General features: G+C 56.5%; 4 protein-coding genes across 4 annotated transcripts; 1 reads left to right on the top strand and 3 right to left on the bottom strand.

Moving 5' to 3' along the window:
• The first annotated feature begins 1,653 nt into the window (after positions 1-1,653).
• Positions 1,654-4,309, top strand: B0H64DRAFT_386320 (major facilitator superfamily domain-containing protein). The gene is made up of 2 exons (XM_062803130.1): positions 1,654-2,593; positions 2,647-4,309. The coding sequence occupies exons 1-2, from the start codon at positions 1,933-1,935 to the stop codon at positions 4,035-4,037; spliced, it is 2,052 nt and encodes a 683-aa protein (XP_062662346.1). The 5' UTR covers positions 1,654-1,932; the 3' UTR covers positions 4,038-4,309.
• A 442-nt stretch (positions 4,310-4,751) lies between these two features.
• Positions 4,752-7,414, bottom strand: B0H64DRAFT_415366 (uncharacterized protein; the record flags this gene model as incomplete). The annotated part of the gene is made up of 8 exons (XM_062805099.1): positions 4,752-5,545; positions 5,619-5,815; positions 5,873-5,947; positions 5,999-6,054; positions 6,107-6,137; positions 6,196-7,038; positions 7,091-7,203; positions 7,283-7,414. 8 exons carry the CDS (start codon positions 7,412-7,414, stop codon positions 4,752-4,754), a joined length of 2,241 nt encoding a protein of 746 aa, XP_062662345.1.
• Positions 7,415-10,593: 3,179 nt separating this feature from the next.
• B0H64DRAFT_318173 (P-loop containing nucleoside triphosphate hydrolase protein) lies at positions 10,594-14,256 on the bottom strand (the record flags this gene model as incomplete). Its single annotated transcript, XM_062800376.1, has 3 exons — positions 10,594-11,203; positions 11,346-11,437; positions 11,494-14,256. 3 exons carry the CDS (start codon positions 14,254-14,256, stop codon positions 10,594-10,596), a joined length of 3,465 nt encoding a protein of 1,154 aa, XP_062662344.1.
• Positions 14,257-23,288: 9,032 nt separating this feature from the next.
• On the bottom strand, positions 23,289-24,448 carry B0H64DRAFT_83489 (uncharacterized protein). The gene has a single exon (XM_062808845.1). It carries the CDS (start codon positions 24,322-24,324, stop codon positions 23,416-23,418), a length of 909 nt encoding a protein of 302 aa, XP_062662343.1. The 5' UTR covers positions 24,325-24,448; the 3' UTR covers positions 23,289-23,415.
• Positions 24,449-26,826: the final 2,378 nt, after the last annotated feature.

Below are 26,826 nucleotides of genomic sequence, written 5' to 3'. Positions count from 1 at the left end.
TGAATGGAGGGGTTGATCGAGACTTGATATGTCTTACCCCGCGGGAGAGGCCTTCCTTTTTACGTGTACCCGAATCCCGGTAGCACAGATGCAACTCCAATCCGTGCTAGGTACGCTAGAGGGGGGAATTCAGAGCTGTGTGATGGACTCACTTGTCACTCGTGGTTCACTCGCCGACGTCGGATGGGCCGGGAATGTGAGTTGAAGGACCCCGTCGGTCGTTGGGTTTCTCGTCCGATTAGGAAAGAAGGCACACGACCTCGTTTCGACGTCGTCGAGACCCTGGACGGATTCGTCCAATGAGGTGGATTGAGGGTGACACGCCAAGCAAGCCAAGCCTCGCCACACAACGAGCCTCCCGTTGCAGAATTGACGAGCGTCGTCTCCGAGTCCAGTTCAGTTGGTTGAAGATGGGATGGATCTGGTGGTCTGGCAACGATGACAAGGCAGCTGAGGGAAAAAATTGAAATCTTGGTAGTCAATATCAAAAGGCCGGGCCAGCTGAGGCCAGCCATCATCAATCCTGTTATTCCCGCTGTTTTTACGAGTGATATCAACAAACCACAACTCGCCGAGCGAGGTGCGTTCGGGAACTGCGGGGTGGGGGTCAGTGTGTGTGTGAGCAGCAGTTTTTGCTGCCAAGCTTGGCTCGATGCGACAGGTTTTGAGGTCTCCCCAGAGTCCCAGACCCTATCAAGGCAACACGTGGGTGGGTCCCAACTCCTGGTTGGTCTGATGCGGGACAGGAACCGAGATCTGCGCCATTGCCGTTTGGGCTGGTTCGGTTTCTGCAGATACAGGGGTCCTGGCCCGGGGGCAATTCTGCCATGTCGGTTCAGCACCATTGATCAACGCAACGTGGGCGGCTTGCTTGGCTGTTGTTCGTCGCGGGCTTTGGGAGGTTGAAGGCCAAGAGAGCTTGGTATGCTTGGCTGGCTAGATAAGCATTTCTTCAATTGCTTGTTTCTGCTTGGAGATCTGGGGAACGGCTTGGCATCGTGAAATATCGTTGATGGCGTTGACTTTGAACATCGGGATGGACTGGGCTGCTGCGGCGGCCGTGGTTGCGGGTCTTCGCGTCTTCTCTGCAATTGGGCCTCGAATTGGCGAGCGGGGAGGCAGGCGGTGAAGCGTGGGGTTGCGGAGAACTCGGGGGTTCCACTCTCTACGGATACCAGGCGAATTTCCAGCTTGTTTCCGACTTTTGTGTCTCACAGTCGGCAAGACGGCAGAGTGCAATGTGCCGCGTGTCCATGTACGAAGCACCTCGACCCGTTTGGATCTCGAGTTGCGAAGGTGGGGTTGGTTGCACGGGCGGGGTGAAACGCTCTTCGGTCAGGAACTTGGGGGTGGCTTGAGAGCCGGTAAGCGTTTCGAGTTGGCCCGGAGTTGGTACCTATGTACGCAATGCAATTGTTTACTGGCGTGGGAGGCAATGGCACGCGACCTCCTTCCGAATGGGGGTTGCGTGGCGGTATTCGTAGGTACTCTTGACCGAATTGCACCTCGGGACGGGCTTGAGCGGCAAGATGCAAAAAAGGCACTCGGACTTTGCTAGATAAGGCAAGTTGGTGGAGTTGGTGGCCCTGGCAATGCCTGCGATATTCGCCCATCTCAAAGTGTCGTTTTTGCACGTCACCCACGGGGGGCCATACGGTAAAGATGCCCCCCCTATCCATTGGCCCCTCCCCATCATGGATGGCATGTCGTGCTTGTGATTTCCAGTCTTTATAAGGAAACCCAACTGCCCTTTTTCTTCCCTTTCCCTTCCCGTTCGCTTCAAGTTTCCATACACAGCACCACTGGCTGTCACACTCTCTTCTCAGATCAAAAAGCTTTCCCTCACACCTCTTCCCTTCCTCCACCGTCTCGGAGGAAGCACCTTTCAGACACCACCTTTCCGAGGGTTGAGATCCTTTGACAGCCTCGGAGATGGCCGACCTCATTCGGCACCACGACCGTCACGATCCCAGCATCGGCGAGATTCCCGTTCCCCATGGCCCAGCAACGGGGAACGAACACGACCACTACCCGGCTGGCGGAGCCACGGACCATGAGCGCTCCATCTTCGCCCACTTGACCCATCCGGACGACTGCTACACCCCCGATGGGACCTACTGGGCCGACCTCCCGCTCCGGAAACGCGTGGCCTTCGTCAACAAGGTCCAGAATGAGGAGGCCAAGAGGGAGCTCGCCGCCATTGGCAGCATGCTCAAGGCCGACCCCCTCAGCCCCGTCTCCTGGTACTTCCGGAATGCCGTTCTCCCCGGTGCCGGCCTCGGCCTCGAGGGCTATGTACTCTTCAGCATTGGCAACCTCGAGCCGCTCTTCCGTTCCGCCTGGCCCACCTGCTGGGGGAAGAACCCGACCGAGTGCAGCGCCAACTGGATCGCCTCGGTCACTTACCTCGAGGTGATCGGCATCATGGTTGGCCAGATGGCCGTCGGTGTGATCGGAGACTGGATCGGCCGCCGCTGGGGTCTCATCCAGGACGCAGCCATCATGTTTGTCGGCTTGCTTATGATCACGGCGAGCTGGGGGCTGAATCTGAACGGCTGGGTTATTTGCTACGCCTGGTCCTTGTTCTTCTACGGCAAGTTGATCTTAGCAAAAGTCCCTACCTCTTCCCGTGCTAACACGTCCTAGGCTTTGGTGTCGGCGGCGAATATCCCATCACCGCGACATCCTCCATGGAGAACGCCGTCTCGGCTGGTAAACTCTCGACCCGCGAGGATCGCCTTCACCGCGGCCGCAAGGTCACCATGGCTTTCCTGATGCAGGGTTGGGGCCAGCTCATCAACCAGGCCATGCTGATTGTCCTGCTCTTGATCTTCCACCATGGCGACGGCAACCCCCCCTACGGCACCACGACTGTCCAGTGGATCTGGCGATTGTCCTTCGCCATCCCCGCCGTAGGAACCCTCTGGCTCGTCTACTACCGCTCGTACAAGATGCCCCACGCCAGCCGCGAGCTCGCGGCGGCCAAGAAAAAGAGCAACGTCACGGGCTACGATGTCGAGTCACTGAGCCTGGCGTGCACCTTCTTCGGAGGGCGCCTGCTCGCCACGGCCGGCACGTGGTTCTGCAACGACGTCTTCTTCTACGGCAACAAGCTCTTCCAGGCCCAGTTCATCGCCGTCATCAGCAACAACCCGGACTCGGTCATGACGGGCTGGATCTGGAACCTGTACAACGTCATCGTCTCGCTCGTCGGCTACTACCTCGCCTCCATCCTCATCGACAACAAGTTCTACGGCCGCAAGATGATGCAGCAAGTCGGCTTCCTCATGTGCTTCATCATGTTCGTCGTCCCCGCCTTCAACTACGAATACTACACCTCCCCGGCCGGCATCAAGGCCTTCCAAGCCATGTACTTCCTCTCCAGCTTCTTCAACCAGTTCGGCCCCAACAGCGTCACCTTCCTCGTCGCGGGCGAGGTCTTCCCGACCCCGATCCGCGCCTCCGCCCACGGCTTCAGCGCCTGCGTCGGCAAAGCCGGCGCGCTCCTCGCCTCCGTCCTCTACAACTACATCGACACCCAAACCAAATTCTACGTCGTCCCCTGGTTCGGCCTCGCCGGCATGCTGCTGACCTGGCTCTTCCTGCCCGACACGACCGGGCTCGACCTCAAAGAGCAGGAGCGCCGGTGGGCCTACATCCGCGCGGGCCGCGACGCCGACTACCACGGCATCGCCATCCACCCGAAGCACCTCTCGCTGTGGGAGCGCATGCGAGGGGTGGGGCGGCACTACGACCCGGAGCGGGACATCAAGCAGCGCATCGAGGACATGCGCGAGGAGTGGGCGGGCAAGGAGCGGCTGCGGCGGCAGCGGGAGGCTGGCGGGGAGGCGGCTGGGCTTGAGGCGGAGGAGGTGGAGGATGAGGAGTGGACGGAGCGGGTGAATGAGTATTTTAAGAAGACGACCGATGAGAGGCTAGTGACGGGCGAGGCGAAGGAGAAGGGGATTGCCGGGGGGTCGCAGTCGCAGATGCAGGCGAGTGAGAAATCGGCGTCGGTTGCGTCGGCGTCGAGTTGAGGTGGCTACCTACCTAGACTTTCGAATTTCTTTCGCATTGTTGGTTTGTTTAAAGTCATGAGCATGAAGCATTGGGCGTTTTGGAAAGGAAAACTTTAAAAAGTAGGCTGCTTGTTTGGCTGGGGTTATGAAGATATATTTCTGCTGCATCTTTTAGAACTAGAACGGTCATTGAGCGCCAGATTCTATAGCGAAGTCTACCAACTTTTGTCCTTGTTTGTGGTTGCTTAGGTACCTACTTAGCTAGTCCGACTCGTGTTCGACGTAGGGTGAGAGCCTAGTTCAAGAGTAATAGTAATAGGAATTAGATCTCCAAACTATGTTTATTGAGACCCTGAGTAGGTAGGTACCTAGGTATTAGTACTAGGTATAAATAAACATGCAGACGTGGGTAACAATATCACTCGATTTACTGCCTACCCTCATACGCCATCAACATTGGCGCATGACACCATCACGGAAAAGAGAACAACTCAAATCCAATCTTCATGCCAGCAGGGCATATTTATTTATTTATTTAACACTACCAAGCAGCTCTACCCCCCGACGCACCACCCTGCCAACCCCCGAACTCCGCCTCCAACCAAGCCAACAACGCACACCCTTCCATTACACAAACCACCAACAACTTATACATCCCACCCCCTCCCCCTTTAACAAGTCAACAAAACACCCACAACCCCCCCCCCCCCCCCCCTCCTTCTCACACACACCCTACTCCGCCAGCCCATAAAGCGCCCTCACCACCTCCCAATGCCACACGGTCCCATGATCCACCCCCTTCAAATCCCGCAACCAATCCAGATACAGCCCCACCGTCTCCCGCGCATCCCCCTCAAACCGCTTCCCACACAGCGTGCTGCGTATCCGGCTCAGCGTCGGCACCGTCGTGCTCAGATGCAGCAGCACCAGAATCCCAAAGAAATTCTGCGTGAAGAAGAACGAGCACGGCACCAGCCGCTTGTTGCGACACGTCGGCGACATGGCGACGGGCCACTTCAAGGCGGCCTTGAGGCACTCGGCCACGCCGCACGCGTCGGCGTGGGACATGGCGTCCGGGTGGTGCAGGGCTTTGTACACGAAGGGCCGGTGGATTAGGTACTTGGTGTAGTAGTAGCGTGAGCGCAGGAGGGCGACTTGCACGTCGAGCACGTAGGGGTAGCGGGGTGGCGGGGCGTCGAGGTCCGTGGTGAACATGAGCGGGGCGGCGGCGGCCATGGGGGAGGGTTGTTGGGGTTGGTGTTGTTGGGGTTGGCTGGTGGTGGGTATGGAGGGGGAGATGGGGGTCGTGGCGGGGGTGAAGAGGGAGGCGCCCGTGGTGTTGTAGAGGTCGACGGTGGCGTTGGGGAAGACGCCCGGCGCGTCGTCGTGCCAGCGGAGATGCACGGGGAGCATGCCGCGCCATTGCTCGAGTTGCATCGCGAGCTGGTAGATCGTGATTTGGTTGACACTCGGGTAGGTTGGCGCGGGGCTGAAAGGGGCTGACATGTGGCCGAGTGTTGACGATCCTGCATGGCCTAAAAGGTGTATGATTAGGAAATGATTTGGAAAGGTTTGCCGGCGGGAGGCGGGGGAACTCGCCATGATTCAGGGCACTGTGAAAGTCGACTAGAAGCCGGCGTAGGACAATTTGAGAGGCAAAATGCTCCTGGAAGTGCGACTCCTGGTTGCTCAGATGGTCCTCTTCCATGTATGGCCCGCTAAAGTCAGGCAGCCCAACGATGGACTCCATCCTCTCCAACCCAGTAAGCGGAAAGCCGAGTTCAAGGTTTAAGCCACTGAAACCAATGTGTTAGCAGAGCATACCAGTACTTCTTGGGTGTATGAAACCATACGTCTCCATGACCGAGCAGTGCCAGAATGATCGGCGTGTCAAATCTGCTTGTGCTGAGGATAAGGCGCTCGGATGGCTGGGAAATGTTAGCTTTAGCTGGAGGATTGCTTCGGCAAGCAGGAGCTACCTCGTGATGAGGGCTTGACAAGCCATCGACGCGGAAGTGGTCACCCTCCAAAAGTCCTAATATCGGTCAGCGAATTCCAAGACGGGCCTTTAGCGCAGGGGTACAAACCAGTGGGTAGAAGCAAGAGCCATAGTAGATACTACGTAGAGTTAGCGAGGCGTGTAGGGGAAATCTCTCAAGGCGGGAAATGGGGCTACCTAGCAAGCTCAAATATCTGGACGTTTTCAAGGCTGCATGCGGTGAGATTGAAGCCCATCCGCCGCCGCGCCTCGTTAAATAGGTCCAACCCCGGCGGCCGGTCTTTGGTGCCCCCTTTTATGCCGCTGGCACGGCCATTATACACATGAATCGGTGGACCTTCGTAACCCGCAAGGGCAACCTCGCCCAAAGCGAAGACAAGAAACGCGGTGGTCGATGTCATGCTATCGTCGAATCCCCTATTGAAGAATGTGGGCAATGTTTCGGACATAAAGGAGTGTCGGTTGAGGACCGGACAGAGGAGATTGAAGCTGTCAAAGTACGCCTTGCTCAGCCTCTGCATGGTTTCCCAATTTAAGTCTGAGATGGTTATAGAACCCTGGGCCGTGACTGATTCGTGCATACTGGCGCCAGAGCCTCGACCGGCTGGCTTGGAGGGGTCTGTAGGTAGACCATCGATGGAGGACCGCCGAAGAGCGACCATGCTTGCTGGGCCCTCTCTCTCCAAGACAGACAAGTCGATATTCGGCAGCTTTGGCTGTATTAACATAAAAAGCTGTTGTATGGCTGGCCACTTGAGCATCTGATGGACAGACGAGACGTATTGGTAATGATGCTCTCCTCGAGACGCGGCGTTCGAGAGGTTGGGAAAATAAAAAGGGGGATCCGTGGGGCCGGGCGGGCCTAGAGGGCCCTGGGCGGTTGGGAGCGGCGACGGCAGCGAAGTTGGCATTGAGAAGCCTGATGTCGAGGGCGTTGTGGCGGGGCGTTGGGCCAAGGTGTCAAGCTTGACCTCCAGGCCTTTGATTCGATCAAGAATTTCGACCATCGTCTTGTCCTTCCTGCAAGTCGTCAGTCCGGGAGCACGGGCGTGACGTTCGGCTGGGTACATACTTGGTCGGCTGGGGTTCTCGGTAGTTACACTCGAGGCGGAACTTCTGGCAGGTGCCGCACTTCGGCCGCTGTTCGTCGCATTTTTGTTTACGGCTCCGACAGGTATCGCAGGCCTAGGAAGGAGGGAGGGGGTGTTAGACCCTGGTGGGAAGAGGGGGGGAAGCTGGCTGGCTCGGGTTAAACTTCACTGACCTGCGCTGCTATAGCGCCGCGCTCCTTTCTAAGGCTCGCGCCGAAAGCACTCCCCCCTCCGGGACTGACGTTCGGTATGTCGTGATAACTTTCGGAGGGTTGGGTACCCGGGGTGACGGGAATGTCGTCCATCTTCTTCTTCGACGGCCGCCTGGCAGCCGTCGATGCGGTTTTCAGGTTCTTGAGAGAAAGCCCACGGGGCTTGTCGACTGAGGGGTGTCTTCTATCTCTTGTTCCTGCCACGCGTGCGCGTGCTGCGGTGGGAGGGGCTAAAGAAAGGGATGGCACGGGGTATTCCACTTGCGCGGTATCATGGCCCCTATTCGGCCAAGACATAACAGATTAGGTAGATAGATTCATGGACCATCCCCCAAAACCCACCATCACCTGGGATGCCTTGGGGATGGATTTGGGAGAGATAGGCTCGGGTGGTCTAGGCCGGCGGCCAAGGATTGGGAGTTGGAGGGTGAGCGAAGGCTGGTGAAGGTCGGATGAATGGATGGATGGTAGTATCGGGATGAAACTAAACTGGAATTTAAACCAAGTGCCCAGATCTTGCCTCTCGGAGTCCAGACTGCCACTCCAGAATTCCAGAATTCCAGAATTTGACAAAAAGTGCGAAGTACGCAGGAAAGTGCGTTGGTGGTCGGGCAAGGGTTCCGAAATTAAATTATTAAACTGAATAGGTGGCTCGGTCTAGATGCGGTTACAATTGGGCGGTACAGAAGAAGCAACCACCGATGAGCCCACGCAATCAGGAAGGCACAGGTGTCGGCCTCCATCGCGTCGAGGCCTTGGAATTTAGGAAGTGGTAGAGGGCTACGTCATCAAAGCAGGGCAGGGAGAAATGCCAAGCCGAGTTTCGAAGGAGTGGAGGCGAGCAGTTCAGCGCCTCCTCAGCGCCCGCAGCGCCGCCGCCCCCATCTGTGATGGAATAACTGAATGACTTCCTCGTCTTCAATTGGTCAACAGCCTGGCACGGGTTTGGCCACCCCATTGCCATCGATCGCGGGGCTGTATGTATGAGGCTTCTGATGGAACCTTTTTCAGCTCCCAATTGAACCGACACATCATCATCTTTATTGGAGCATCGGTGCCCGCCTGATTCAGGTGTTCAGCCTCCTTCTTTGCGGGTGTGCGGCTCCCCAGCCCAAGCAACCTTGGAAACATGGTAGCGACGATCATTACCGGAAATGGCAAGCATTTCAAGCCCCGATGCTACGCAGACTTCTCAAATAATAGCCGTCATCGATAAGCTACGGCAGGAACCCGTCATTCGCAACATCAATCTAGGCTAATGAATTGGCGACCGGGGAAACAGAGAAATCTCAAATCATCACGACAACAGTTTTGGCCTCCAGCTTTCTGGTAGTTGGGCAAGCCGGGCCACGTCATTTGCATGGCCCTCGACACCTCCGGTCCCCGACGTCATCCACCGTAGGTAGTTTCTTGATGGTCGAAAGGCTACTGTGTAGTTCACAAACAAACAAACTCGCCTCATATTGCCCGTCATACCGACGAACCACCAGGCCATTGGCAAGTGCAAAATATGTCGTGGACATATAAATACTTGACCTGGGATCTTTAAGTTCAGTTCGAGACCCCGCACAGCCGGCCTGGGCAAACCGTGACAGGGAGAAGCAGTTTCCCCCCATCTTCTAGAAGCTTTCTCTTTGTTTCTTCTCGTCTTCAAGGCCGAGACAGGCTGACAGGCTGAAACGGCTACCCAATGGCAGCCCAAGACTCGTAGGGCTGAGTTTTGTGGGGGAATCGGACGAGGTTTATTTAAGTGGGGTAGTTTGCGGCCCGTGCCGAATGTTGCATCGCACTGTCAGTAATGTGGAGCCCTTCAGAGCTGAGGAAGGAGCATGGGCTTTATCTCGACCACCTTCTCCCATACATCCCATTTTAACAAGTCTGGCATTTGTTGTTATGCAGGTGCTAAGGAAGGAGCATAAATGGTAGAGACACCAGAAACCATGGCTACACGCATTGACTCAAGTGTAATGCTCGTTCCGCTCCCTTTGCATGCCAGGTATATGCCCGGACAAGACGGAATAATAATCAAACTACTTTGCCATTGACTGCTACCGAGTAAGGATCATTTAAGTGCAAGACTTGGGTACGTATCCGTGGACTCGGCTACTAAATAGGTACCTAGGTTTCTAGTTACCTAGATAAGGTCCTTACTGCTTGGGCATTAGAGAGGTGCCTGGGTTAAGCATTCGAGCCCTCGATAAGTAGTCGCAGAATAATGCCACTAGTCACCCGTAATAATTTAGTCAAATAATAGTGGCAAACCCAATATGTGACTGTGTTCTGACGCATACGGTAAATCAGAGGCCGAGCTCCCTTACGCAAGCCGCTTTCGTTATTACCATTCCGCGTCTTATTACATCATCGTCACGTCTCATCACACGTTCAGACCTCGGACAAAACCTGACGAATACCAGCGTGTGGCCGAAAGGCTTTGACCTAAAGGGATTTAGACGCGTAGAGTGGCGACATGAACATGGGAGTCACTCAGAGGGTCCGAGCATCCCGCCCAGGGCTATATATTCCAAGTCCCTCCAGCTCCGAGGTCGTTTTTCTCTAGACGCAAACATATCAAATATTACAATATGGTTTCCTCTAGTGCCATTCCTGCTGCCACAACCCTCGCAATCCTCTACGCCGCCGACAGCGCTGCCACCCCGCGAGCTCACTACACCGCGTACATTGCCATCCTCGCCGACGCCGGTCTTTGCGCCACACACGGCCTCCCTGTGGCCGCCGCCGTCCACCCTGCGTCTGTGCGTCCTCCCGCGCACGCACAGCGTAGCACCGCCTCTTGCCGCCGCCACCGGGGCCGCAAGCGTCACTCCCACCGCAAGCCCGATAAACCTCCGGCCCCACCCCCTCAAGAAGAACCCCGAGCCCCCCAAGAAGAACCTCGAGCCCCCCAAGAAGAACCCCGACCCCCCCGGGAACAACCCCGAGCCCCTCAAGAAGAAGCCCGGGTCCCCCAAGAAGAACCCGAAGCCCCCCAAGAACAACCCCGAGCCCCGCCTCGGCCTCTTAAATGTCGTGATGTATTCATAAAAGCCTTTTGGTTCTAGGAGCGCCAACTATGTCCGCGTCCCGAGGCAACGCTCCACATAATGGCAGTTCGAACTGTTTGACGAATCGCCCTTTGGTTCGTGATACTTAGTCTAAGGTCAACTGTTCATGTTTCGTATATGTTAGACTTACACAAACGCAGTGCCTCTTCACACACTAAGCAACCTCAAAACGGGAAACATCATATCACCAACCCCAACACCCGCAAGAGCTCACCCCTCCTCTTCATCACCCGGCTCAGCAAACCGCACACGAACCCTCTTCTTCTTCGGAACACCACCACCATCCGACACCGGCGTGCCCACCTCCAACAGAGTACCACCCCCACCCGGAGGAGACCTCCTCTTCCTCTCCCCCTCCGACACGGACACCGCCACCCCATCCCCCCTCCCACCCTCCAACACCAACCCCCCCACCCCAACCAAATCCTGATCGGGGTGACTCAACCCCCCACCCGCCGCCGTCCCAAAAACCTTCAACGGCCTCTCCAACCGCGCCATCTCCCCCCCTCCATCATCCCCCATCCCCAAAATCCTCGCATTCAAAACCCACTCATAGATCGGCCGATCATCCAGAATCGAGCGACAGCGCGCGACCTCGGCGCGGGACATTTCGCCGCGGCGGCGCACGACGACCTCCTCGACGCTGCCGCGCAGGACGAGGGTTTCGACAGCGACGGGCCGGCGCTGGCTGATGCGCCGGGCGCGGCCGATGGCTTGGGCTTCGACTTGTGGGTTGAGCACGGGACTGAGGAAGTAGATGCGCGAGGCGGATTGCATGTCCAGGCCGAAGGCGGCTTGGGTCATGTCCATGAGGAGGACGCTATGTGATGGGGAGGGGGTTAGTTTTGGGTGGGTTTTGGGGATGGGGGGACGGGGGGTAGGAAAGGGAGAGGGAGTAGAAGGTGGGGAATAGGGGACGGGAGGGGACGGTAATGCGAGGGGGGGAGGAGACTTGGCCTTACCGGAACTTTGGATTGTGGTTGAAGGTTGTGGCGTACTGCGCCCTCCGCCCCGGGGTCAGGCCTTTGGCGTAAATCAGGTGCTGGATTTGAAGCTGGAGGTGCCGGGTTAGCAAACCTAAGGCTGGTAACGGGAAATATGGGAACCCACTATCTCAAGAACGCCGGCAAGATAGTATGCCACATTGTCGTTCTCGTAGAAAATGATAATCTGTTCCGATGCCTGGTACTTTACGACCTGGTCGATCAAGTAGGAAAGCTTTGCGGAAGCCGTCGAGACGAGTTGGGTCTGGGCGAGCGGCGCGGCGATGCCTGTCCCATGGTCTTCGAGGCCCGAAGTGACGTGTGTTTCCGTTCCCGGCAATCCCTTGGCCAAAATGGAAGAGCGCCGTTTACTTGAAGAGTTGCTATCTTGGCCGAGCGGTGTGTTTCCAGCAAGCGTCCTCGATGGACTCTCTTCAGCCCCCGGGCCTTGCTCCTCGATTCCCTTTAATCGTTCCTCCCAGCCGCGCGCGGCGAATCGTCCGGTTTCGAACATAAATTGCAATGATGCTGGGGCATCAATCAAGGGGTGGAGAAATCTTTGGAGGGCAGCTACCATGCGCGAGTCTGTGCATACGGGGTCTCCCTCTTGCAGATCAAGAGACCACTCTCGGCCTGCGTTCCAGGGGAAGTTTTGGACGTACAGTGGGACTTCGCGGAATAAATTGGCACATCGCTTGATGTTGTTCTCCACAGCCAGCCGTCCGAGATTAATGGCATCGCGCAAGAGAGACTCGTCTTCGGCGCTGATTTGAACCTTGCCTTCTTCCAGGAAAGTTTCGGCAGTCGCTATAGCTTTCTGGATCTGGTCAGGCGAGAAGAACGAGCCCCCAAAGAAACTCGCCTGTCTAAGGTTGTACACGAGTTCGAGTAGCGACTTCCGCTGTCGTGGATGAAAAAAGTAATCTCGGTCTGTTCTCTGTGACTGGACGGCGTTGAAAATGATCATCATGGAAAATAAGTTGAGCGCCAATCGATCTTGGAAGCAGCCGTCGAGGTAGACGACCTTCTCATCAACGGATGGCAGTAAATTGCCGAGGTCAGACAGGCGATTTCGGATGATTAGCGACGCCAATGTTGCCTTCAGACAGTCAGCACGACCGGTACTCTGAGCTGAGCGCGGTTGCATAACATAGACGGTCCAGTCCGCTGGCAGATCTCCTCCCTCGATCAACGTATTTGCCCAGGGCTGCATGCGCACGTAAAACATTGCGATTGAACCAATGCGCTTCAGGTCATCCTTCTCCAAGTTCAGGGAAGTCTCCGCCCGCCGTCCGCCGTCTGAGTGCGGACTGGGCGTGTCGTTGACCCCGAATAGCCCCTTGGATGGCGTTCCAGTAACGATCCACTTGGCCGAAATCTGCAGATGGTCGATGAGCAGATGTAGATTGCTCTTCCTCCCCAATGTTGAGTTGCCAAGTCTGTGGCCCTCGTCAACGATACACCGCTTGAAGTGGATTGATGTTAGAGGGCTCTTGAGGGTCTTGGCGCCATCCGGGTCGACGCCGACATCATCTAACAACTTCTCAAAGGAAGTTGATGAGAATAAGATAATGTCATATTCAACGAGCTCCTCGACTGGCGGTAATAGCAGCTGTTTCTTATCGACAATCAAGACTTCCAAACCGGACGTGTGCTTGGCGATTTCTTCTTTCCACTGCTGCACCAGGTTTGGAGGCACAATCACAAGGGAAGTGTGGCTCAGATGCACCTTCATCGATGGGGATGGGACCGTGTTTCGCCTTCCTCGATAAAGGGTCCGGGTTGTTCGGGGGAGGTGATAAAATGCGGGGTTCCGTCGAATTGCGTCGACACAGTGAGGGTAGTCGATCCCATCTGGTTCGAGGGCACCGAATACCGTTCTCCAGGGGACCGAATGGCGAGTAATGCAAGACGCGGCCATATCAGCAAGGCTCCCAACCTTACGGCGGACGATAGGCTCATCGGTCCACAAATGGTCGGGCGCGGCGGAGGGGATATGCCTGGTCGCCAGGATGAGGGAGAGGCAAATGAGAGTCTTTCCTGCGCCCATTTCTTCGGCAAGGATACCACCACAAGGCCCGTCGTAGTGTCTGGGTTCACGCAGACCGGTGCCGGTAATTGGGTCGTAGTACCAAGGCCTCCCCAGCTGATCGACGACCTTCATCAGACGCGGATCCAGCACCTTCTGCCTCTGGGACTCCCTCTGAAGCATCAAGGCTGCAGACCGGCGTTGGTATGCATAGAGGGTGGTCAAAAGGCCCGGCACTTTGCTGTTTATCAGCGTGTATGCGGCATCCCGGGCGTCATAGTCGGGAATAGCCTCCGGGTCCGGCTGAGGAGACGGTATGCTGTTGAACATCTGTAGCAAAGATTGGCCCTCGCCGCCTTGCGATTCGGTTGTTGTCTCCGGATCTCCAAATCTTGGCGGGCTCTGAGACGGGTTTCCCATCAATTGTCCTTCCCAGGTACTTTTTGAGAAGTCCAACTGTGCTAGGAGGCTCAGCCTCGCCTTCAGCAGAGACGGACTCCGACGGGGTATGGTGCGGTTTCCAACATCATCTGGCAGAAGGTAGACGCGAATAATGATATGTCCGGTCGAAGTAGTGACGCTCATGTGAATCCAGCGGTTTCGCAGCAAGTCGGCGAAGGGTAAAAGACATCTGGAGGATATGAGCTGATGCTGGATTTCCATCTCTAGAAACCTGGAGCATGGATCCCGGCCGAAATGGCCATCTTCACTTTCGATTCCATTTTCCACTGGATTTCCAAATCGGCCAAAGTGATACCATTGCCCTGGTTCAATGAGCGACCAAATCCCGTCATCGGACAGTCGCGAGTCGGCCTTGTCCAGAGCCAGGCACCCCGCCGCAATGTAGGACTCTAACTCCATTGGCGGTATTATTTTCAGTTATGGATGGGAAAACTGAAGCGAAAAGGGTTGCCGCCTTCCACGCTGTGAAGCCCGGGCATTGTCGAGTCGGATGAAAACTGCAATGTTAGGTACTCGTGTGTAAAATCCGAGTGTTGCCTGGAGTTGAGTTAACATGCTGAAGCCAGCGCCAAGCCATAACGTTCAAACTGTGTGTGGGTCTGGGGTGCATAAACATCGATCCCTGATTGGTGGTGCTCGGTTGAGGCAAACGGGGATTGGCTCTGTTGAGAGGAAGGGACGAACTCGAAGCCCCAAGGCTTCCTTCCCATCGTTGTGAGGAACTTCCATTGGGGTCTCATCATGAAGTTGGCTGGCTCAGAGTCTCAAGAACTCAAGTTGCCGTGTACTAAAACTCAGTTACCTACCTAGGTCGGTGGTTAGGCATTTAGCTGTGCTCTTATCTACTTCCGTCGAAACCCACCAGGAACGCCTTATACCTAACGACATGAGTCCAAGCACTGCCCGCATGTTTCGTCTTTTTTCTTTCGTGGATTCATCCTCGCGAGCTTCAATGGGCGCCTTCGTATAACTTCGTCAATCCTTTTGTCACATGAATGCAACATACCTGGTTGTCACTGTGAGCTTTTGAGGGAGCCCGAGACCAAAAGAGTAACGAGGTACCTACAGTGGCAATGAGTCTAGCACACTGTGAGCCCTCATTTCCCCGGGTGTCCGGCCACTGGTCCTTCCCAAAACAAAACATTCCAATCCAACCAACAGGCTTTCACGAGGAACTTAAACTTGAAAACTCAACACAAATCAACACCAATGGCATCGCGCTGGCGCAAATCCGATACAAGCCCCAAAAAGACGCGCGGAGGCGCAGACGAATAACGCCCGAATCGGCGAAACGCGTTCGGGCGAAATCGTATCGACTTTCAGCACAGACAACTCGCACAACATTCAGACCCAGGAACGCGGGAATCCTGCACGCCCCTCCTGCCCGTACCCGGCGCGACATGGTTCGACGTTGTTCGGGCTCCCGGGCACCAGAGGCGGCAGCCCCCCGTCTCTCCCGTCACGACCGCAACTGGAATCTGTCTTCCAGGAAGGCCGCCCTGAATACTCCCCAACAGGGGTTGACACTCATCGCTCGCCCCAACCACGGCGTCCACTTGCGCGGTGGTATGTACACAGGCTAAGCCACGCTGGGCAGGTGACCAGCCCTCCGAATCTTCATGTCCCGCTAACGGTACGGATAGAGCCGGCGCCAGACTCGGCTCGGAACCCACGGCCGATGATGAGCTCGCGGGGCCGTTTCTTCTTCGGCATGCTCCGTTAGTTTGTGGATGGCGCGGGGCCTCGACCCCCCCAGCTCGAGCCAGACAGTCCTCCCCCGGGGAGAGAATTCGGACATGGCAGCAACTCTCCTTGCATTCCCTTTGGCTTCCTACGCCACCTTTACAAAGAATGCACCAGCGCAAATACGAAGGGACGGGCCCCCCTAGATGCTCATCCCAAGTTTTTTGAGAGACGCCAGCACGCCAACATTGGACCGGATCGGCTTGCGGACCCTCGAAACGGACGGCCCCACGCACTCGTACGCCAAGCCCGCCCCAGGGCCCGGACCGGCAGCGCGGGGTCCGTGACGTCGACTGCGCCTTTCCCAATTCGGACAGGAGTGCTTGTCTCAATGATCGACCTGCTCTCTCAGGCACCGAGGGTCAATGCTTCCGACTTGGCTATGCGGTCTTCCATTTCTGCGACCGCTACCGTCTTGTCAAGCGGGGGGTGGAAACGGAATCTGTCATTAAACCCCTTTTGATAGCCGTTGGCGGGCCCTGCGCGCATTGAGAGCTATGACAAAGAGCAGGGCTCCTCTATTCAGGCACTCACTCCTCTCGACGCGGTCCGACTTCGCCTCATCTCGATCGCTTGGGGAACCAGAGGATTGTCAACAATGGATTTAGCTACAGGCCGAAATCCCTCACTACCCGTGTGGGGGAAGGGACTCAATTTCGTCAACTTCAACGGCATGGGCTGCGTCCAGACGGCTGCCAACCAGATCGGTTACCATCACCGGAAACAAAGCCTGCGTGTCCGCGTGTGCAGATGCCTGGTACCCATCCGATTCATCCAGATCGACCTCAAATCCCCTGTCCAATGGTACATCCCGGACAGAGGAACAAGCGCCCTTCGCTAATCTCTCTGCACCAGCTTCGGACGGTCTCCGGGCCACGTCCGTGCTCGAGCCTGGGTCCCAGACAGGACCTTGCTTGCTCCCCGCGGCTAGTCCCATTTTCAGCCCATGATACCCACGCCCCGGTCCGCCGGCGAGTCGCGCATCAACCCTCACAGTTCAATCAGCCCGATAGCCGTTTATGCTTGCTATCCCGTGCGGCAACGAAGCGGATATCCGGGCTGTGTTGGTGGTCAATCATCCTCAGCGCGTCTGCTGCCCTCCCTGAGCGTCGCAACCGGCGTGGTCCTGTCTTCCCCCGACCCTAGCTGCCCATTTTTACCCTGCCTATCCTGTCCGGAAAGCGGCCGCGAGTGGGTGTGAATGGGTCAGCCTCTGCGTCGCCAACCTCGGGGGGTGGGAAGCCGGGCCTCGCTTTTGCCAGGAGGGAAAACCGGTGTGAAACCAGAGCACACAATTTTGTTTGAGCCCTGTTAGTCGCCACAGGAACGAAACAAACGCCGACTCTCCCCTTAGCTCCAAGGGCTTTGCGGACACATCCCAGTTCTCTCCGCGGCGGGATAATTCCTGGTCTCTCCGAACGGGATCGCCATTATCGCGCAAATCCCCTACCAGGTGTTGATTTCAGAGCGCAGCACCCTGCACGACACCCACTAGTCATTGCCGTTTCGAGATGACGTGCAGATGTTTTTCATGCACCCCATGGGAAACGAGCCTACGAACTATGAGTCCAGCCGAGAACAACGTCCGTTTCTACGACGTACGCTCACGGCGTGTGTCGAGCGCCCGGCTTATATCTACGCCCTATCCAGAAGCGGCGACCAGCAGCCGGCCAAGATCCTGAGGCCAGCTCCACAGCGTTAACGCAAACCCTGTGGCTGCCGTTCTGTCATCATGAGGGGAAAGGGAGGGAGGAGCAGGGCGTGAGGGGAACGTGGGCGTCGGCGCTAGGCTATAGTCTGGTCCCGCTATACTCCCTCCTGCTCATGCCCTTAGCTCTTCCTAGGCCGAGCTGGCTGCTGCCGCCGGGACCCGGTCTACCGTGGGGGGTCGGATAGCACTGCCAGCTCATCATGGTGCCATCACTGATGCGTCTGATCCATGTTGTTGGTCCATCCGTCCCTTCTCGGGTCGGCCCCGCTGGCCGAGGGGCGGAGCGGAAGCCCTTCACACCCTCCCCCTTTCCTGCATGCCTTCGTACCGCTTCCCACCCCATGGCGGCGTTGAACCACGCCACTGTGAGTTTTGGTTGCTCGCGCATGGACCGATAAGTCAACCGTTTCCGTGATGGCACAGATTGGTCAATGATTACGCCGTGTTGGCAGTTTCTGACTGGACTGCCGCCGAGCCGCTGACCACAGAGGAGGCCAGACACAATCTACGGCGATATTAGACCCGGCCAACTGACGAGCCTTGCCAACAAACGAGGCCTCAACCTGCGGTCAGACGTTATGTCGCCTGCGGATTGACGTCTCCGAGATGACGAGCAAGACTAAGACCACCTCGCCCCCACCAATCAACCACATCCCACCCATGGGGAAACCTGATCATGGGGCACTCAAGTGAGTGTCTACTTGGGCCCCCCTAGCCCGGATTGCGGGCTTACGACATGCAATAAGTGGCCCAGCCTCCAGGACTCGGACCTCTCAACAGAGAGACGTGCATGGCGGGTGTGGACCTTCGTTGCCACACTCGGGACGGGGGGCTCACTTGCCTCCTGGACAGTCCACACACCCTATTCCCTAATGAAGCACCGATCTTTGCCCTTGGGAGTATGAGAAGCATGCTCACTCGGCTCTCGTTCCGGTGACTAAGGCCGAGATCTCGTCGAATCAAGGGGTTCGTTAGAACCATGATGAGTCCCTAGCCAGCCGCCTTCACCATGACAACGGCCCCGAGCCACCACACTCCTGCCGTGACTCGCACCTGTAAACGCGCGCCACCGACCAGCCAGCGGACGGCAGCTGCGGAAGTATGTCGGGATCTCACAGGATTGACATTTCCCCGTCACACTTCGCCGGTATTCCATGCAGCCTTGGCCCAGGCCCTAATGCACGTCGACGCGTCTGGAAGCGTGGGCGACAGGATGACGCCTTGACAGAGGAGGCAGGTACCCGAGACACTGACGAGAGCAGAGCGAGCCAAGAGGGTCTGGCAGTGAGGTGAATGGGTGGGCGGCAGCACACCGACCAACCCCATCCCCTGAGCGTAAGACGGACTCGATCATGTCGTAATGGACGGCTATCAACGGTGTTCTTCAGGGACACACACAACAGGCAGGGAGATGGATCGAGATGACTTGTTTCTTCTCCTATGGCCAACGCATACACACACACACACACATTCCCAGCCTACCGAGCACTGCTCCAATCCAACCACCACGTGCCCCCCTCCCCTTCTGTGCCTCCATTAGACGAGGTGACGACTCATCTCCTTCCCATCAAGGCCGGTGTCGGGATGTGCCCCATACCACCCGCCCGCCCCCCCAGCTAAGCAAAACCCTGAGCCGTCTTTCAACCTCCGTCCCGCATCCTGCCGTCTGTCCCGGGACTACATACATACATACAGACATACATACATACGTAGACACATGCAAGTCATCCCCATCCAACGTATCATTCCGGCCCGTTCCGGTTGGGTAAGGAGAAAGAAGACAAGGAAAAGAGAGGATAGTCTGCCCGGTGTTTCCGTGGTATTATCCGTTTTCGCTGCTCTGCGCTGGTAATGACTGCTAGATGCTTGGTGGTTGGTGGGGTGGTGGGAAAACGCCGCCTGATGTTGTCGGATGTTTCGGGGGAAAAACATGGAACAAAGAAAAAAAAAATGCGAAGATGGGAAATCGGCCGTTAATTTTTCGCTTCGTGACTTCATTACAATGGTGTAAGTGCTTTCCGGAAATCGGTTCAGGGGTGGTTTGGTTGATGGAGATCGGAAGAAGTGGAAGATGGTGTGTGTGATGGTTGGTGGTTTGCCGTTTCCGCGTCTGTTGGGAATGACCGATTCGATCCAGCTGATTCCAGTTTGGGGGTGGGTTGACTGGTGGTTGTTTCAGTCTCTCTCCGTCCGCACCCTCCATTCGTGACCCTGACGTCCGTTGTGTTTGGCCAGGATCCCCCCCCCCGCCCTGAGCAGGGCGAGGTTGTAAAGGAGGAGAGAGTCAGTCCGGTTGGTCGTACAGCAGGCCGGCGGCCAACTTCCTGGTTTCACCCCACACACCGCGCGAAAGAGTCCTTGGGGTCGGCTCCTTCAGCCGCCATGGCATATGGGGCACTCTCCCGGGAGCATGATGTAGCGCTCATGCGGGCCATTGGGGCAAGAGCGCTTGCGGCTGCCGTCGACCGAGGTGCGGAAGAAGTGGGCGCCCGGGTCGACACACGAGGTGTAGATGTAGTAGTTCTTGGTGAAGTCGCACATGGTGAGTGACTAGAGGATAGATAGACTATCCAATGTGTGAAGTAGACGGGATAGTAAGTAGTATTGGTTGCAAAGGTGTCTGTGCTTGTGTATTAGTCTTTGAAGACGGAGGATGATGATGGTGAGTCCAGAAGGGGGGACCTACAGAGATAGATATAAATGAAGACGTTGGAGCAGGGCCGGGTGGGCGGTTGGCAAGGCGGGATCCTCCTGGGATACAACGACGGGATGTCGGGGGAGACCGATGAGCTGATGTTGATGATGGGATGGTTGATGCTGCCGAGGGGCAAGGGAGGATCCGGCAAGCCGCACTGACTTATATAAACAACAAGACCAAGCGGAAGGGGTATATCAGAGAATGGGGTCACTGGATATGGATCCACCCGGATGGAGACAGTCGGAGTAAAAGCAAGATGGCGAAGCGTGGATCAAGGAGAAACTAAAAAGATCCCCAATGCGCAATAAGATAGACCCCTGCCGTGAACATCGGGTCTGTTTGTTGTGGCGGCCGGACCGGAAACGAGAAACGGGACGGGGAGGTCAATATCAGAGCTGTCAGATGACGCGAGCTGTGATAGGGCGCCAACGGCGAGCTGGTCGCAATGTAGAGGGGTGCGCGGACAAAGAGGTATGGTCAAGGAGCTTTGGGTTGCGGGGCGAAGGGTATCTTTGTCATTTACGCGCTTGAACTAGGCCCATGAGCGACCGTCATCTTTGGGAAGGTGAGTGACGTGTCGGCGGACAGTGAGCAGGGGAGGACGAAGTCGCGATACAAGAGAAGGCTGACGGGGTGAGAAACGTCAACGGAGGAGACGAGGGGGGTGGGTTGGGAAAGTAGAGGGCGGTTATTCGAGCAAATATAGCACACGCCTTGGCTGGGGTTGTCATAAAAAAAGGGAACGAGAGACGCGCAGTGTCTGAGAACTACAAATGTCGCCATGATGAGGGAGGAGTCGCGGACACATCATTCCGGCCAAGGACAAGTTGAGTACCAAAGAGACCGTGGTCGACACCGAGCCAGGGCATGCCGCACTGGCCTTGATCCTGGATCGCCGGATGGATGAGGTGGGGCGCAAAGAAAAGCACTTTCTCGGCTGTAAGCTCTGTGCCTGGACGGTGTGTGTGCGAATACTCTCTTTTTTCTCCCACGTAGCCCGGCCCCAGCAAAAAAGCCAGGGAGAAGAAATGGGAGAGCCCGCCGACGGGTTGGGCGGTATGTGCAGCCCCGTCTGGCCGGTACGGATAGCTCCCGCAGACGGGCTCTTGTTTGGCGAGCGAGCCCACGCCCAACAGGTCCAACAAGCACCACCGATTTGAGTTCAAAAACCGTTATCACAGTCGTTAAAGCTACTTGCGGGCACCTTGACGGTCGAGTTTCTGGCACGCCCCCATCCGACCTTCCTCGCAGCATGCACCCCTCTCCAAACAACGTGTGCATGCTGCGAGGTAAATCTGCCCCTCGCCTCATCGGTGCGACCTTGCATTGGCGAGTCCAACGGTCCTCCCCCCCGCCTGGACCCTCGCGCGAATGTTGGAACCCCTGGAGCAAGGGGGGAGGTGGTGGGGTGGTGGGGTGGTGGGGTGACGTGCCAGGGAAGAAGAAAGACGCGCGCAAGCCACGGAGGCCCGGAGGTGAGGTGAGGGTCAGGGCAGCGCCGAAGGAAAAGCCTCGGTTTGGGATGGCAATTCTAGCCATGCCCTCACCGGTCTGGAGTGCTTGGTCTTGCTGCTGAAAATCATAGCCGGAGCCCCGGCGGACTTGTTGCAAAAGGGCATGCTTCTCGTAGCGAAGGGGAGCAGGCAACAAGAGTCAGGGGGGGTAGCAAGGAGCTTGGGCTTCCGATTGACGAATGATGGGTGGTGTCAAGCAACGTCCCCTGGAGCACACCTTGGTCTGCGCACTGACGCTGATGAAATTCGTCGCAGACGGGAGTGGGAAACGTGAAAATCTCAGGCCCCGTAATCGTGCCGCCGTAAGCGATGATCCGGTACTTGGTGGCATTGCTCGCATTAAGGTGGCCCTCTCTCGGGTCTTGCGAAGTTCAAGTGATTCTTGGTACCCGGCGTTGATGTGATAATAGCTCCCGGTTGTTATAGGGTCGGAGAGCCAGCTGACAGCTTTCCAGTGGGGATGCCGATCCTCAACCGCCGTTTCCGTGGTGCGCTGCACGAATGGGTTCCAAGAATTATCAGTCGACCCTCACTTCAGACTCGACGATATCGTGCTCGATCAATGGCCGGTAGGGTGACAATTCTCACAGCCACGGATGCCAGCATACTAAGCGCGTTGAAGGCTCAACGAAAATCCGGCGGCCGATGGCACGGAGCTGCTGGAAACCCGGACAACGGGCTCAACGAGTTTTGAGCTCCAACCCAACCCGAGGCCGCGAGGGCATCCGACAGGACTCCACCCTTCAAACTGAGATTAATCGGGACGACCACTCTTGGTCATTTTTTTTCTCTTGCCCGGTCGAGATTTGGAATGCCATAAAATCGAATTGGGTCTCCCAAGCCCCAAGCCGAGGACTCAGCTCCGATATTGGCAGCCAAGATTTGACGCGAGGTCCAAGCACAAGGGACCTGGCGCGATGCATTCATGCAGCCGTGCCACAGCTTCTCAGGAAGCAAGATCCGAATCTGGGACGCCCTTGATGAAACGATTGGCTGGCGGGTGGGTCGACAGTTCGGCGGCCCCTGCCAGGGACGAGATGTATATGTGTACATATGTACATCCATACGAAACGAGCCCTCGGCACCACAACTGGACTGGGGCGCTTCTACCCGTCACGGCGAGGGATCAATCAGGCTAATCCATCCACGATTGTGTGCATCGAGTCCGCGCCATGAGGCTCTCTCGCCCGGAAACCTAATTGCGCACGGGCTCTTGTTCAGGGCTTGCTCGGGGACGTGCGCAGGCGCCTCGATATGAAGTCGAGCACACTGCAAGAAGACGATAACGGCCGGCTTCGGTCGTGCTGCTGCTAATTCGGAGCGAAGGCTGGTTCCAGACTCCGGGGCGGCCTTGGCCTCCCGTCAAAAGCAACGGCCGGGACTGAAGGTGTGACAGTCTTCGTAACTCCTGGGGATCTCCCACAGCACCTCGATAGCTTTGTCATTCGCGGAAATGCTGAGCATGGGGTCCGGACTTCCCAAACGGGAGATGCGATCGGCAGGTCAAGGTGAAAAGAGGATTCCCACGCGGCGAATCCTCCACGACCCTCCCGATGTCGAAACACGGGTCCCCACTCATACCGGAGCGTGAAGTCGGCTTGCGGAGAAAGGCCCGGTGCTCAGGACTTTTTGTCAGCATGATAGACAATCTGACCGCGGCCCCCCCTTCGCGCTCGTTGGTATCCTAAATGGGGGGCGCTGAATCCCGCGCAAGCTCTTGCGCACGGAGGATTGGAAATGCCGGCGCTGCCTGTCTATATCGTGGAGATTATTAACCACGATACTGGATGGAAGGGCGCCAATATATGGATTCTTGCAACAGTCAACCTCGCAGGCGCGTGCTATTTTGAGCCCTTCGTCTCCATCCTCACTTTTGCCGATAAACAGAGCGGTTAACGGGCAGGCGCTGTGTTGTCATATGACCCCCACGGCACCGGGCCGGCGAGGTCCACGAAGGGACTCAGAAATCGATGCGCTGACATGACGATTTGGTTGGGAGTCGAGTCGGCGTCCCGATATGTGCCGCCGTGCCGATCAGCCTCCTGCACAATGCAGCCCTCACATGCTGCAGAACAGAGCCGCGATGCACCAGCCCGTGCGTGTTCGTCATGTCCTCGGCCGAGTGCAACACTCACTGGCATTTGCTTGGGACCTGGACGCTCATCATTGGACGTCGCCTGCCGTACCAGGCTTGGGTCGTCACGGTGCCCCGGTCCATGGCCCGCAACCCCCGGTCCCGTATGCCGGGCGCGGGCATGACAGCTCGAGTTGGACGGCTTCCGGGGTGCGACAAGCGGCTGGGGGTCCCCCGCGCTGGCCCTGGAGGAACAAGTCAAGCACGTCAAGGTCGGCCATAGGCTGAGATACAACGTCGCAGCGCATGCAGACGCAGCATCGAGCCAGTTGAAGCCCCCAACATGCGACGTCGATCGTCGCGGTTGCGTGCTTGCTGCGCGACTTGTGTGGAGTAATTGCAACAGGAGGAAACGGGGGATGGGGAAAGAGAAGGAGGTGAAGCTGCAAATGGAAGCGACCCTCGTTTTGGGACGAAGATTCGGGCCCCATCGGGGGTCTGTGGAGCCCCCCACAGGCCCCTTCCGGGACGGAAGCACCGAGACAGGCTGGAGTCTGCAGGAGCAGGAAAGAATGAAACAAGGTCGCGTCCGAAAACAGCAGGAAAAGGCCTCGGATTTCGAAAGTGGCACCATCGTCATGGGAGGGAAGGAACGGCCCGTCCTGCGCACAATACCTGCCTGCCTGAGGTTTCGAGGAAGCTCTCCCGCATAAACCAAACCATCCATACAAAACACCCCCGCGCTTCTTGGCCGAGCAGACTTCACAGCTTGGGTGTTTTAAACCAACAAGGGTCAGCAAACCGTTCCTCTCTCCCACCCTCCCACCTCCTCTCGTCGTTGAGCCTCTCGCCCATTTCTGATGCTTCGTCCGGATGGCTTTTGATGAGGCCTTATCCATGTCACCGCCATTCTCAACTGTTTCCGTCGGCCCACCCGTCCCCAATTTCTCTCAGGTTTTTTTCTTTCTTTTCAGACTAGGCGTCGGTCAGAAACACCGAGAGTCCGAGTTGTCCGTTTCCAACAAAGATAATTAGACTCGTAGCCCCACTGACTCCACATGTCAACGGCTGGGGTTCGGACTCTGCCAGAAACAACGGCCTCGAAGCATGGTTTGATGTTTGTGCCCGCCGGCGGTATTCCCGAGGGTTCCCGGGCCACGTTATTTCGGCTCTCGGCCACCTCAAACCAGGTCGGCCACCAGACGCATGACAGAAGCTACATAAAGATCTGTCAATGTTCACTAACATGTTTGGGTCTCATCGCCCCGGTGCAACCAACGTGAACCGGGTTCCGAGTCTCAGCGTTCCGCCACTCCATTCCGCCGTGATGCTCTGTCCCCGAAGCCGCAAAGCGAGAAACTCGACACTATCTGACCGTTGTTCCCACGCAAGGGTTGAACCTCCAATGATACGTTGCGGGGGCTGCTTTCGTCCCTTCGGCGATCCGGCAGCGGACCCCTGTCCTGTTCCCTGAACGGCCAAGAGACATCGCCAAGAAACAAGCTTCTCGCCCGTCATCACAGTTTCATCCAGTTAAATGGACTCGAACCGTCATCTCTCAACGTGACGGCAGTGCCCTCCCCACCCAGTTCCGCCGCTAGCCCAGGGCCTCCGGGCTTGGATGACGGATTGGGAGCGCGGAGGATGACGGCGATGCCCAAGCACAGAGTCAATTGTTGCCCCCCACTCCAACCAACGACATGGACCAAGGGTGCGATCTTCCGCTACGGTTTCGTCTCAGGGATAAGACCTATCCACCACCATCACGATCCCATGACCCTTGAGATAATGCTCCTGACGGAGCAATTAATCATGCTCGGGGAACTTTCAGGGCGAAAATACGGGCCGATCTTGATTAGCGGTCGCTGACCATGCCGGGCATGTCGTGAACTGATGATCAGACTTTTAGGCAACTTTTGAAATTCGGGGGGGGGGGGGGGGGGGGGGGGGGTTGGGGGGGGGGGTTATCAGAGGTATTCAGCTGAGAGTATATGGGGACCTGTACTTTGAAATGTATATGGGCATCAAGTCAACCTTCTGTGAGCTAGGCAGTACTGGGTGAGCTCTCAGCTGTGACCCAACTGATAATAATAACTTCACATGCCAGTGAACACTTCCAGTAGGACTTTGTATCCGTTACAAGGTGTTATGACGGGTCTTCTCGTTAAGTTAGCTACCTACACGTTAATTCCTCCATAACCCCATTCTTGTTCTTTCGAGTAATCGAATAATCAGTAGGACTCTGAGTAGATTAAATGCGCCTTAACTTACATGCCACAAATGCCCCAAGTCCGAGATGGCAGTCAACGCGGAGTTCCATCCCCGTTTGAACGAGCGTCTGACCTCAACCACAGGTTTCAGCCCAAGACCCGTGAGATGCGAGGACTGGGCGTGTTTTGAAAAGAAACAGAAACCGCCGGTCTTAAAGAGAGAAACATGATAAGCACGGCTAGGTAGCGTTCAAGTTGACTGATACATCCGCTTCTCCGGCGGAGAAGACACAGGCCTGATACGTATATTTATACATTTGAATGAATCGTGTGAGCTCGGCCAACCTAGCAGTGCAACTACATTCATCCAACGACAATAGTGAAACCAATTCAGTACCTCGCCATATTGGAAGTCATAATGGTATGTAATACGGCACCAGATTAGATAGATGGCACCACTTACAGCTCCAAATTCTAGGCCTTGACGACCGCGACAGTCCTAACATTTGAAAGAGAAAAGGACTAAGGAGTACCTGCGGTGGCAGTGGTCAGCGTATTACAGCGTTAAACTTGCCATCATGGAATCCGTGTTGCGTTCAGACAGACTGCACTGCACTAGCCGCTACACCGTGACTGGTTGGTAATCACATTTACCAGCATAGGTGCTGATTTGAGCTACGAGATATGGACGGCATTATACCTCAGCCGTTTATGGACAGCGTGTTGCGGTAAATAGTCATGTTGTGTTTCTTGAGCATAACGGAAGAAGATGGAGCCTTGCCCAGTTTCAAACGGTTGTGACGGCTAACTCGGGGAATCAATATGAGTGACACTGAGAGGATAGTTTTGACATCGGCTAAGAGATCGCGTCGTACTTGGGAGAATAGCATAGTTACCGTTGGTTTCTCGAGCCCACAGCTCCGACAAGACAGCCCCATAGAGATCTGAAAAGAGCTCCAGGGCGGAGGGTATGGATGAAAGACAGTAGGGTGGTTGCTCTGCTAATAGATCGTAGCCGG

This window comes from Chaetomium fimeti, assembly GCF_033439085.1.
Source record: "Chaetomium fimeti strain CBS 168.71 chromosome Unknown B0H64scaffold_2, whole genome shotgun sequence".
Lineage (NCBI taxonomy): Eukaryota > Fungi > Ascomycota > Sordariomycetes > Sordariales > Chaetomiaceae > Chaetomium > Chaetomium fimeti.
This window is presented reverse-complemented; position numbering and strand designations above follow the sequence as displayed.

Coding starts and splice junctions, on each gene's coding strand:
- B0H64DRAFT_386320 (XM_062803130.1), top strand. CDS start 1,933: ATGGCCGACCTCATTCGGCACCACGACCGTCACGATCCCAGCATCGGC. Junction 2,594..2,646: donor CTGGTCCTTGTTCTTCTACG/GCAAGTTGATCT, acceptor AACACGTCCTAG/GCTTTGGTGTCGGCGGCGAA.
- B0H64DRAFT_83489 (XM_062808845.1), bottom strand. CDS start 24,324: ATGGATGGTTTGGTTTATGCGGGAGAGCTTCCTCGAAACCTCAGGCAG.